At 44.2% G+C, this 13,302-nt stretch overlaps 1 protein-coding gene and 1 long non-coding RNA gene across 3 annotated transcripts in view; one reads left to right on the top strand and one right to left on the bottom strand.

Annotated features, from left to right (window-relative positions):
• LOC140133048 (uncharacterized) overlaps positions 1 to 1,456 on the bottom strand; it is a 31,987-nt gene extending 30,531 nt beyond the window's left edge. Inside the window, exon 1 of the long non-coding RNA XR_011855778.1 lies at positions 876 to 1,456. This is a non-coding gene — a long non-coding RNA (uncharacterized lncRNA). The remainder of the gene's footprint in view (positions 1 to 875) is intronic.
• Positions 6 to 11,648, top strand: LOC140133047 (regulator of G-protein signaling 9-binding protein B-like). 2 transcript variants are annotated; one of them, XM_072152628.1, is made up of 3 exons: positions 6 to 312; positions 6,063 to 6,372; positions 10,646 to 11,647. In XM_072152628.1, the coding sequence occupies exons 1-3, from the start codon at positions 217 to 219 to the stop codon at positions 10,993 to 10,995; spliced, it is 756 nt and encodes a 251-aa protein (XP_072008729.1). In that variant the 5' UTR covers positions 6 to 216; the 3' UTR covers positions 10,996 to 11,647. The 2 variants fall into 2 exon arrangements, with proteins under 2 accessions (XP_072008729.1, XP_072008730.1); XM_072152629.1 differs by lacking the exon at positions 6 to 312 and adding an exon at positions 600 to 665 and having other exon boundaries at positions 10,646 to 11,648.
• Positions 11,649 to 13,302: the final 1,654 nt, after the last annotated feature.

The following is a 13,302-nucleotide window of genomic DNA, read 5'->3' as shown; positions in this document are numbered from 1 at the left end:
ATTACTTATCAGCATTCTTCTAGTTATCGCTTCTGCACAACTGAATTCAGGAAGGCTACTACTATGATTTCTTCCTAAAAAGGGAAATAATATTCCTAAATGAGTTCGACATAGCTCCCTATAATTTGATTCTGAAAATGGCATTTGAAGAACAGAACCAAGTGGCTTGATAAACTTCTACATTTATTGGAGAATACTGAAGAGCAGTGAACAGCAATGCCTATACAAAACAACAAGGTGGCTGTTGAAGGGCAGGTGAACTTCCAGAAAGTGAGGGATGAATGCAATGCTATAGTGGAGGCACTGAACAAGGTATTTGATATTTTTGATCTAAGCTTATAATAATAAGCTGTATAGTATTTGAAATCCTATAATTTCTTTATATTATTTGAATAATACTCAGAGACTGCACATAGCCTCCTTTCATAATTCCACCGGTTTACATCAAATTCTCAAAATGCTTTGTTCCTTGTGTTATACTGTGTGTGTTGCGTTTTAGAAGTGCTCAATGTCAGTACAAGGATATGAGCCGCCTACTGAATGAGAGGAGACAGATGACCATGCAGCGTAGCTGGATAAGAATAGATGTGTGCTAGGATTATGTGTAATTTGTGATGCTGCTGGGAAAGGCAGAGCGGCTCTATTTTAGATGCACAGGGAAAAAGGTGACAGTAATATTTGTTCATGCAATTTTGATATAGTAAATGAGATATGCATTACTTATCAGCATATACATAAAAAACTGCTCATAATGTGTTTTTTTTTTTAAAGAGACTGGATACCTTTAAAATGATTGATCTAGGACTTTTTAAATCACATATGCAAGAAGTATGTCCAAATTATTCCCATTTATATAGTGCTGTTGATTACCTTACCATAGAAACGTTTTTCATTCAGCAATGACCATAGTGGTGCTCCATCTGGTTCTTTAGGGCTGCCAGTTTAACAATTTACTTTTCAGTTCTCTGTACTGCGTGGAACTGGTGGTACTCAAAGCTCTTGGACCCCCAGAGTTCTGTAATTTATCCTCGTCCTTGTGTATTGTACAGAAGAAAAATACATCAAAAACCTTTAAAGGGTCATACAAATGAGATGATTAACAGCTGCAATGTTGGTTATTGTTCATAAGTGGGAGAGTTTGTATTAACAATTCCAGCAGCCAAATATTTAAATATCCAACAGGATCAGTGGCCCCTGGGCTAATGCCAATTCTGTTATTTATCCAACTCCTTCCTGTGTCCCCTGCCGGATCTTTGTGCCCCATAGTCTTAGAGAAAGCTTTGTCTGATGCCCTGTGCTTGTATTGCGATTTCCTGTTGTGATCCCGATTCCGTTATTGACTTTGATTCCGTGCTGCCCAACCTGACCTTCCACTACTGATTCCGTGCTGCCTGTCTGCTATACAACCTGTTGAGCGACCTGGTGGTACCACACTGCAGCAAGTCCAACCTGCTTTGCGGCGGGCTCTGGTGAAAACTGGGTGCCACTTAGACTACGCTCCCAGGTGTCGGCTTACGTCATCATCCGTGGTGATCCAATGGGCCCACTACCCCTGGTGCCTGACAAATACATTGTCAAATTCCGCTTTCAGGCTTTCCAACAGGAATTTTGACTGACATGCACTTTACTCTGAGAAAATGAGGCTTTGATAACCTTAAATATTGTTGGCCAAAAATATTATTGTGGATGTTTAAGATTATGCTCCAGTCTAACATAAAGATTAAACAATTTTGCAGAATTTCTTGGTCACATAATGTACAGTTGTTTTGTGTGTAATGTTCTTTTTGTCACCAGTGCCCCTCGGTGCCCGCTGGTGCGGCACCTGCGTTTCTCACCTGCCCCCCCCCCCAGATTCCCGTGCCACCCATCACACCCTGCCGGAACTTCGTGCCTTGTGCCTTAGCTTTGTATGATGCCCTGCGCTGTTATTGTGTTTTCCTGTTGTAACCCCGGTTCCGTTCCTGACTACACTCCTCCGCTGCCTGCCTTGACCTATTGCTACGTCCCTGACTCTGATCCCGTGCTGCCCGTCCTGACCTCCTGTCTGTCCCCGACTTCGAGATTGCCTGCGGTTCCTGTACCTTGACCTTGGCTGCCACCGCAGACAAGTCATGCCTTTGGAATGACCTGGTGGTACCACGCCACAGCAAGTTCATCCTGCTTTGCGGCTGGCTCTGGTGAAGATCAGCCATGGATCCTGCAGAGGTTCCGCTACCTATTCAGTTCGATCTTATCACCATCGTGGCCCAGCAGTCCCAGCAGATTGCCACGCAAGATGAACAGCTAGTACAAGTCACTGCCATGTTGCTGCAATTGAGGGCAACTCAGCCACTCAATTGCAAGCTCCTGCAGCTCCTCCTGCTGCTGCTGCTCCGGTTAGCCTGCCTGCCACTGAACCTAGGCTACGATTATCTATGGCCGATAAGAATGATGGGGACCCTAAGCTGTGCAGGGGCTTTATTACCCAGTGCTCCCTGCACATTGAACTCATGCCATCTCAAATTGTCATGGAGCAATCAAAGGCAGCATTTATCATCAGTCTCCTCTCCGGAAAGGTCTGGGGTACCGCTCTTTGGGACGGAATTCGGTCAGTATTCAAAGAACCTGCACGGGCCTCCTATGCTAAAACTACGCTGCGCCAGGGGAACTCATCCAAGGGAGAATATCCAGCCCAGTTCCGTAACCTGTCCTCAGGACTCTTCTGGAACGATGCTGCACTGTCCACAACATTCAAAAAAGGATGTTTTGGCCCCTCATGAACTGCCGTCTACCCTGAGCGGTAGCCACTCGGATTGACGTGCGGTTTATGGAGCGTGCAGAAGAGTTACGTCACGAGCAACCCGAAGTCCGTCCCCAAGTCCAGCCTGCTTTTTGAAGGCTGCTCCAGCCTCTGGCTGTACCAACTGCAGAGGAGCCTATGTAGGTGGACAGAGCCAAACTCTCCTCCCAGGAGCGTTCCAGAAGACGTCAGGGGAACCTCTGCCTGTATTGTGCCAGTCCTGAGCACTTCATTGGGTCTTGTCCTGTCCATCCCCAACGTCCGGGAAACACCAGCACCTAGGGTTCTTGGGAGAAGCGTCCCTAGGTGTAAGCAAAGCTTCTCCATGCCTGACTATTCCTGTGCTTCTCAGCATTGGCTCCTGCACCCAGATCCAGGTCTCTGCTTTCTTGGACTCTGGTCCATCAGGGAAATTTGTGGATGCCGCTATGGTCTCCTGCCATCACATCCCTGTCGTCCTCCTCGAGAAGCCTCTGGTCATCTCCTCGGACAGTGGACAAATCCTTTCCGATCCGGTACTGCACCGAGCCAATTTCCCTGCAGGTCGGTGTTTTGCATAAGGAGAGACTGTCCTTCTACGTGCTGCCACGCTCTACTTGTCACTCCTGTTGCATGGTGGCGTCTCTATCAGTACCCGTCTTGGCCTCCTTCGTGATTCCCAAGTCTTTGGAGGGCCTACCAACGTGTTACCAGGACTTTGCTGACAGAGAAATTGCCACCACATCCTCCCTACGACTGCCCTATAAAGCTGTTGCCATGTACCTCACCTCCCCGGGGTCGGGTGTACCCCCTCTCCGTACCCGAAACTGCTGCAATGTCGGAGTATATTAAAGAGAACCTGCAGAGAGGGTTTAAGTCCCCCTCTCCAGCTGGTGCAGGGTTCTTTTTCGTTACCAAGAAGAATGACTCTCTTCGTCCTTGCATTGATTATCACAGACTTAACAAGATCGCAGTTAAGAACCGCTACCCTCTGCCGTTGATCCAGAGCTCTTTGACTGCCTGCGCAGCTCTAAGACTTTCTCCAAGCTTGGTGGGGCCTACAACCTCATCCGGATCCACAAGGGTGACTGATGGAAGACAGCATTTAACGCCTGAGATGGACATTTGGAGTACCTCGTGATGCCATTTGGACTTTGCAATGCTCCAGCTGTCTTCCAAGAATTTGCTGTATACGTGTGACGTGGTCTACCTAGACGACATTTTGGTGTTTTCCCAGACCTTAAGAGTCACATGTACGGCAAGTTCTTGGCTGTCTACGGGCTAATCGTCTCAACGCAAGCTCGAGAAGTGTCAGTTCCAACAACCAAGCCTTCCTTTCCGCGGTTACATAATCTTTGACAAAGGTCTCCAAATGGATCCTGCTAAACTGTCGGCAGTTGCTGCAGTGGCCGCGTCCAGAAGGTCTACAAGCCATCCAGAGGTTCATAGGCGTTGCAAACTTTTACCGGCAGTTTATACCACATTACTCTACTCTGATGTCTCCCATCATAGTGCTCACCAAGAAGGGCGCTAATCCATGCCTCTGGCCCTCCGCGGCTGAAGACGCCTTCTCAAGGTTAAAGTCTGCCTTTGCCTCGGCTCCTGTTCTCACTAGGCCTGACACGGAGAAGCCCTTCTTATTGAGGTGGGTGCATCCTCCGTAGGTGCTAGGGCGACGCTCACCAAGAAATGGCCTAAGGGCCAAATACTCATGTGCAAAGTCTTTTCTAGAACTTTTTCTCCCGCAGAGAGAAATTACTCTATTGGAGATGGAGAACTTTTAGCCAACAAACTTGCCCTGGAAGAATGGCGATATCTTTTAGAGGGAGCTCGCCATCCAGTCTGCATATATACAGATCATAAAAATCTCTTGTATCTCCAGACAGCCCAACGTCTTAATCCCAGGCAAGCCATTGGTCACTCTTCTTCTCATGCTTCAACCTATTAATCCACTTTCGACCTGTGGAGAATAATATCAAAGCAGATGCCCTTTCCCGTGCCTCCAAACTCGTTGGAGAAGAGCTGGTTGCTCAGCAATCTCTCCAGAACAATTGGTTGTTACTGAACCAGTAGATCTTCGCCAGCTTCCCCATAGCAAGACATATGTCCGACGTGCACTGCGGAAGAGGATTTTGTCTTGGGAACATTCTTTGCGCCTGGCTGGGCACCCTGGGGTGCGACGCTCTGTGGCCCTCATTTCCTGCTACTACTGGTGGGTGACTTGGTCAAAGATGATCAGGATTTTGAGGGATCCTGCACTAGCTATCCCCATTATAAGCCTTCACTTCTGAAACTGGCTGGTATCTTGCCCATGGCTATGGACTTTGTCACGGACCTTTCACCTTCCTCTGGCAATACCATCATCTGGGTGGTGAAGGACCGGTTTTCTAAGATGTCCCATTTCGTCCCCTTTCCAGATCTTCCATCTGCTCCAAGTCTTGCCAGCTTGTTCTTTCAACATATCTTCCATCTGCATGGTCTTCCTCAACACATCATGTCTGATCGAGGGGTTCAATTTGTGTCTAAGTTCTGGCGATCCCTCTGTAACCAGCTGCAGGTAAAATTGAACTATTCCTCTGCCTATCACCCACAGTCTAATGATCAGGTTGAGAAAGTGAACCAGACTCTGGGCTGCTATCTTTGTCACTTTGTTTGTTCCCGTCAGGACGACTGGTCCACTCTGTAGCCATGGGCAGAGTTTTCTTTATAACTCCTTGGATTCAGTGTCTGCAGGCCATTTCTTATCAATTATTGATTGCATCCAAGTTTTGTGTGATGCCCTGCGCTGTTAATGTGTTTTCCCGTTGTGACCCGGTTCCATTCTTGACTATGCTCCTCCGCTGCCTGCCTTGACCTATTGCTACGTCCCCGACTCTGATCCTATGCTGCCCATCCCGACCTCCTACCTGTCTCTGACTACGAGATTACCTGTGGTTCCTCTACCTCGACCTTGGCTGCCAGTGCAGACAAGTCATGCCTGTGAAACGACCTGGTGGTACCACGCTGCAGAAAGATCATCCTGCTTCGCGTCTGGCTCTGGTGAAGATCGGGTGCCACTTACATTCTGGTCCCAGGTGTCATTGTCCGCGGTGGGTCAGAGGATCCACTACTTCCAATCCTGACACTTATATAGACCTATGAGTCTCCATGGTGATAGACTACAAACAAACCATTCATTCATGTAGTCAGATCTAGAAGTGATGTGTTTCTCCTTCCAATCTCCTCTTCCTAGACTATTTTTTGTATTGGTATCTATAACTGTCATATTAATTAAGCCTTTTTTCTTTTATGTACCAATTATTAGGTGGTGGCCTGCTACAGACACCTAGCAATCTCTGTTGGTGGCTCATCAGATAGCAAACACCTGCGTGATGAATTGAGACGCACACGAGAAAGAGCACAAGAGCTAGCAGTAAGCAACAGGAATATATTAACTGCTGCTCTTCGGGACAAGCAGTTAAGCAAGGAAGATCGGCGGGTGCTGGAGCGGCTATGGGTGCAGTTCTCCAGTAGTCTGGATCTTCTGTACAATGACATGTGCAAAGTGTTTGAGTTGGGCCTGGTTGTCCCCCTCTCACCAACTCATCAACCAGCAATACAAACTGGTGCTACAGGTAAGCAGCATATCAAGGGCCATGCAGGACATAAGCTAAATAAAGGAATTACATAGAGTCAAAGAGGGATAAATATATAATGTTCTTTACTGTGTTAAGGATTAGAAGTCTAATCACTTCTTCTACATCCTTAATCCCTTAGGCGAAGAAATTAAGAGAATATTATTAGTCAATACTGTTTTATGGTCTCACCCCCCCTTCCTTCCTGCTCTTCTCCATTTTCCTAATGTAATATCACTGCAGCAGGTTAAGCTTCAGCACAGAATGAGAGAGGGAAGGCTCTAATAAATGAAACTCCCAGCATCATAGTGATGCTACTTCTGAAGCCTAGTGCTTTATAGTCGGACAATGCACTTTCTGTGAACTCCAGTGACGAGCTAAGTAAATGTGCCCCACATTGCCACAAACTTTGCATAAAAACAATAGTATCATTGAATATAGCACACTTTGTATTGCATGTTACCTGAGCAAAATGTACCTGTAATGCTCTTTCTTGCTCCTCCCCCTTCATTTTTAAACTTACATTCACTCTGTATTCTTTGCTGAATCCTTCCTTTCCTCAATTCATATTGGTATTCTGCAAGATGGCATTCTGGAAAGCTGTTCATAAACTTTTTAACTAACAGAGAAATTGAAAAACAGTTTAGACTGTGGGCGTGTCCTAAATATTACAGTAACAAGTAATAATTATTATCATATTTCTATCACATAAACATTCTTAATAGTGTGACATATAATCTTGTGTGCCTCTTGAAGGTTGCAAACCCCCAATAATTACATTGTGGATGATTTTGGGATATAGGGAGAAGTTAAATGCATGCAAATAATCTGTGTCCTTTTATCTAAATGGTTAGCATATATATAAATTTAAATGTGTCCTCCAGGTCTTGGCCTTTTGAGGTTAGTGACTGCAGCGTGATTGACATGACATTACCATTTTAAATATGACATTTCTAAACTTTTAGTTCCACCAATGGTCTTGAGCATGTGTTCATGTCTTTAAAAAAAAAATCTCCTATTACATTTATGATGGCAGGCAGGTGCATTACTGCCATGGCAACCCAAAAGCATCACGCACGTATGTTTTGGGGATACTAGTGTGGTAAAAGCAGGAGTCTTCTATCTAATATATTAGATACCAAAGTAATTTAAAAGTAAGGGTTTTCTCTGATCCTGAGTCACACCTGATTTCCATGGTGGCAGAACTCTTGTTCCCACGTTACCTCTATGCTGTTCATTTATGCACTTGCATAGTGCCACCACATTAAATATACAGCAGATGGTACCACTGGGTTAAATGCCATATGCATTTCCAGCCTTGAGATTTGCAGTGCGTGTAATGCAGAGTACTCTCACCTAATCTCCCTTCACCTCTATAGTGACCTATCACAGTAATATATTACGCTGTTAAGAGATAGCAATCCTCTCCAACTGTTTTACAGTCCAATCACTAAAGAAATTGTAAATTCCATTCCCTCCAAATGCACCCAGTGAGTTACAATACTAAATAATTAGGGTCACCTAAAAAGTAGGTAAAGCATTAGGCAATAGGGCAGCAGATAGAATGCATTATTATTAGCTTGTCTACTGGGGTGCTCAATCAGTGTGGAAGGTACTCCTGGCACCTCCACCAATCAGACTTTACAGAATTACATTTCCCATCAAGCACCAGATCCAGAAAGAGCTCAGTGCACAAAGTACCAGCCATTCACCTGTGTATTGTCCATGCCTGGTTAAACCACCTCAGTCACATTCAAGTTAATAGAAGAGACCAGATCTAACAAGGTAAAACCATTTAAAGGAATTCTACCACTGGTTTATGAGATTTTAAAGCTAAAGGCACTTTCTGGTGGGCTCTGTGCTGCTGATCCTGGAACATATCATGGTTAGGCACAAAAACCATTGCTTTTGTCAAAAAATCAACTTTAGATGATATTCAAATGAAGCTCCACGCCATGTAGTATAAAATGCATACAGAGTACCGCCATGTAGTATAAAATGCATACAGCATGCCGCCATGTAGAATAAAATGCATACAGTGTACCCCCATGTAGAATAAAATGCATACAGTGTAGCACCATGTAGAATAAAATGCATAAAGCCTGCCGCCATGTAGAATAAGATAGATACAGCAAACCGTTATGTAGTATAAAATGCATACATGGCCCCCCCATTTAGTATAAAATGCATACAGCGTACCGCCATGTAGTACAAAATAGAAGTCCTGATAAATATTACAAATACAGCATATACATGCAGCATATATACACATATACAAACTGTAGATACAGCATATACACACACTGCACATACATATAGCAAATATACACACATATACATTATATATATATATATGTATACACACACTTATTCATATATACACACACGCATATACATATATACATACACATATACATATATACACACACACACACACGCATATACACACACAAGCATATACATATATACACACATATATACACACACACATATATACACACACATATATATATATATATATATATATATATATGTGCAAAGATAAAATACCATTACCTTTCTTTTGTGGTCTTGGGGTCTTGGTAAGTTTGCTGCCTTGTCCAGCGGTGGCGGTTTCAGGCTGGGAGCAAGAGTTGGGGGGGGGGGAGTCGGGAGCGGGGGAAGGGGGGTCGGAGCTGGGAGCCAGCAGCCCAGCAGCAAGGGGAGGTTGAGAGCCGGGACCGCAGGAGGGGGTCGAAGCCGGGAGCTTAGTTTGGGGGGAGTGGAGCCGGTACCGCGGGAGCAGGGTCGGAGTCGGGAGCTTGTGTTAGGGGAAGTGGAGCCGGGACCGGGGGAGCAGGGTCGGAGCTGGGAGCTTGGGCTGGGGGTGTGCAGCCAGGACTGCGGGAGCGGAATTGGAGCCGGGAGCTTAGGTTGGCTGGAGTGGAGCTAGGACGGTGGGAGCGAGAGCAGCGGGGGGAGCGGCGGAGTGTGGGGGGCGGGAGCGGAGGTATGCGGGGAGCAGAGGTATGCGCGGGTGGGAGTGTCGGCCAGCGGCCGGAAGCATGGAGATAGACTTAGCACTGGAGTGCCGGAAGCAGCGGGGAACAGCGAGGGCGGGTGCATAGTGCCAGCGGGGAGCATGGTCCTGGACGGAGGGCTGCAACGCGGTCCTGTCCAGCGGCAGCGGGGGTAAGGCACACGGTGCCTGCGGGGAACTCGGTGCCGGCTGGAGAGGAGTGGGAGCACGGTGCCGCCCCCTCGTCGAGCAGGAAGCGCGCCGCCTGAGACGAGATGCTCAACTCGCCTCATGGCAGTTGCGCCCCTGCCTTTAGCTAAAAAACCTTGCGCTAAGTGCCTTTAGCTAAAAATAGTTATTCCCAACATTGAACACCGAAACTGAAAATAATGCCCAAATGTCCGACACGCCACTTTTTTCCCATTTTGCAACACATAAATATTTATATAAAAAGTGATCATAAGGTAATTTCATGGTAGAATTGAAAATGACAGCTCATCTTAAAAATAATGACACCTTACACAGCTCTGTACAATGAAGTAGGAAATTTTTAAAATTTATAAATGTAATAAAGTACAGTAAAACCTGTATAAATTTGGTATTCCCATGATTGCAGAGAAAGCTGTATAAACCAAGCCCTCAAGAAAATAGCGTAAATGTGTTTTTTCACCAATTTCACCACATTTAATTTTTTTCCCCACTTTCCAGTACACGGCATGGAAAAATAAATACCATCAATTTGAAGTACCATTTATTATGCAAGCCCTCACACAGCTCTGTTTACGGAAATAAAAATTAAAAAGAAAAATAGATTTTCGAAGGTGGTGAGTGAAAAATTGAAATGCAAAAACAATGGCCAAGTCTTTAAGGGGTTAGAAGGTCAACTGAGCGAGGGACCTACTACTTTTTAAGATAATTTCTATTTTTCTATGAAAAATTTTTCTTATATTTATAACGAAAACATTCTGAAAAATCAGAATATAACACAATTATTATTGTATGGCGAAAGTTATACAAACCAATTCTGCAACCCTAGCGCAGGCCCTAAAAAGGCAACTTTAAATACAATGGAAAAACGATTTATTGCGAATGCCAATAGTCTGAATGTCCGATTGTTTTATTTCATTGAAATACTAACATTTTATTAAACGAACATGGTATAAAGCTTCAAAAACATCTTGCCTGTCCCTATCTATTCTTCTATAAACATTCTATCTCTAAAGATGTGCACTTACCATTCTTATTGAGACTTCTAAAGTGCTTTTTGTGTTCCAGGCAACACTTCAGCTATTGCCTCTAGGGCACTTAGCGTCCAGAACATCAACTACAGCGATTCACCAACTAACAAAGAGAAAATGGAACACAGTGAACTAGAAAATGAAATTCTGAAGGTGGACCAGATGATTACTGACATGGAGTTGAAGGTTAATGTGTTAAGGTGGACTGTGGAAGCCACAGCTAACATGAATGATGAGATTGATAGCACTGATGTCTGCTCAACAGCACTGCTTTCTGTGGATGAAGGAGGAGACAGACGCCAGTGCTGCAATGGAGGACAATTTATTGTGTCATTGATTCTATGTGGTGTCGCACTTGTCGCTGTTACCCTTTCTTCTGTGCTATAAATGTGGTAAACATTGAATTTGTATGTGGTGAAACCACCTTTTCCACAAAATACAGAGTAGGCAGTTTCTGCAGCGCAGGTATTGGGATTGATAAGAAAAAATGAATAACAGGATCCTCATATAGTTGGCCCCTTTAGTACTGATCACACTTACCATTTTCTCCTAGCCTTCCTTACCAATTATGGCTACCACTCATCTTTTAAAACAAAAGCCCTCTTATTAATAATAAACGTTTGGAAAATTATGATGTAATTTCCTATAGTAATCTAATTTAAAAAAACAACTACTATTCTATATTAAAGTTTTCCACTTTTCCAGAAGGAAGTTTTAAGTTTAGATTAAATTCATGACTTATTAGTCATATATAAGGACTCAGTGCAAAAAAAAATGCAAAATAGAGCCATCAAATCAGATTACTATAATACCTGGCGTTTTAAGAACTAAAGCCATGGATGTGATTATGAGGCCAACTGAGGCAGCAGAGCTTGTGCTTGCTGCAGCTGATGTACAAGGTGTGGATTTTACATTGTTGTCTTGAAGTAGTATAATACATATATTTAATGAATAAAAAATTATGTATTATGACATCCTATAATAAAACAGCTATACAGCCATACAAAGTAAGGCAGTAAGGAAATAATAAAATACTTGTTCTTTATATGGCCTGTGTGTTCTGTAAGATTTACTAATGTACACATAGGTACAACGAGCAGAAGACATTGGGGGATATATTGTCAAAGTGTTGCACGTTAGAACAGTGCAGAGTATGAGTAGACAATCTTCTTCTGCGCCAGATTTACCACTGTGTCTGATGCTGGATGATAAATCTGATACATTTTTGACATGCCTTTGCCCCAAGATCATTCCCCTTAACATACAAGTCAGAAAAGTTCCTAAAAAAAACACTAGAAGGGGGGTTTTCTCATGACATTGGCACCAAACATGGCCGTCGAACAACTTAAAGTGGTTGGCCACTCTTTAACATAAATTGCCTATGTGCCTTTACTACCTTAATAATAATCCCTGAATGCTCACCCATTCATTCATCATCCCTGGTGTTTCCTTTTTTTGCTGTGTGTAGACTCTTTGTGCACCTTGCACATAGACATGTAATCAAAGATTCTACATTGTTAAATAGGAGGGACCTGCAAGAGGAGATTATGACTCATTCTGCTGCTCCTCTCCCACCTCCCTGTGAAGGCCCCATTCAGACGAACGTTTGGGGGACGTATGTACGGCCACAAGCTTGTGGGGGACACATACGTCTCCCATAGACAGTAATGGGCACGGCCATGCATCTCTATGGAGAGAGGAGTGTTCACCCCTCCTCCTCTCCATGGCACTGAATGTGTGAATGTATCCTAAGTCAGTCAGACGGACGAAAAGATAATATACGCACTGGAGGCTGCCATGACAGATGGACTGAAGGAGTAAGGCACAGGAAGTTTTGTGGAGATGCAAAGTGCAGCGTGTGAAGAACAGGGAAAAGCTGAAGCTGTCACAGGAGGCAAAGACACAGGTACATACATATACATGCACAGACCTGTCTAAAGGAACAGATTTATTGAAAAGTGGCCCACCCCTTTAATGCTGCAGTTGAAAGAAAATGTGTAGTCCCCCCACCCATATGTCACCTGGAAGGGGTGGCTATTTGTAGTAACAGCGGGGTATTTACACAATGTTGTCCAGCTTCTTGTTCTCAAAGAGTAGTACAAGAAAACAGACAATGGGGGGGATTTACCAATGTGTCTAAGATTCCGCTAGTTTCCAGCTGGAAAACATTTGTCTTTTGCTGTGCCAGATTTATGACTGTGATGAATTCTGGTGCAGGATAAGACTGTCAGTTCCTACTTTAGACCTACTTCTAGTCGGTCCAAACTGTGCGCCAGAATTTTGGGCACACGTCCGATTTCCAATAAACAATGCTCCTTTCTCGCAAGGCCGCGCCCATTTTCTCGAAGGCCACGTCCCTTAATCAGACAAGTCGGAAAAGTGACAAAAAAAAAAAGGTCTAAAAGCCTTGATAACTGTGGTTTAAGGCATTTTAGACAGTGTTTTTGGCGCAAAACCCCCAGACTTGTGACGCAAGTTTATAAATCTCCCCCAATGTGGTGATAAATTCCCGCCATAGTTGCTGAGAGCCTTCAAAGTCAGGTTGAAATAAGAATGTAGCGTAGTCACGATCTATTGCAATATAAAAGTACATTGTATATTGAGTGATCACGCTCCATAGGGTTCAAACACTCGAGGGGGCCAATTAGAGTAAAAAAAAATTTGCTGAACAAAATTCTATATGATGGCCTGAAA

The sequence above is a fragment of the Engystomops pustulosus genome, chromosome 5 (genome assembly GCF_040894005.1).
Source record: "Engystomops pustulosus chromosome 5, aEngPut4.maternal, whole genome shotgun sequence".
In the NCBI taxonomy this organism is placed as follows: Eukaryota; Metazoa; Chordata; class Amphibia; order Anura; family Leptodactylidae; genus Engystomops; species Engystomops pustulosus.
The sequence above is the reverse complement of the archived record's forward strand: the minus strand, read 5'-3'. Positions and strand labels throughout refer to the sequence as shown.

Excerpts from the sequence above, each read along its gene's own strand:
- LOC140133047 (XM_072152628.1), top strand. The coding sequence starts at position 217 with ATGCCTATACAAAACAACAAGGTGGCTGTTGAAGGGCAGGTGAACTTC. Across the intron at positions 313-6,062 it reads TAGTGGAGGCACTGAACAAG|GTGGTGGCCTGCTACAGACA; the intron begins GTATTTGATATT and ends ACCAATTATTAG. Across the intron at positions 6,373-10,645 it reads AATACAAACTGGTGCTACAG|GCAACACTTCAGCTATTGCC; the intron begins GTAAGCAGCATA and ends TTTGTGTTCCAG.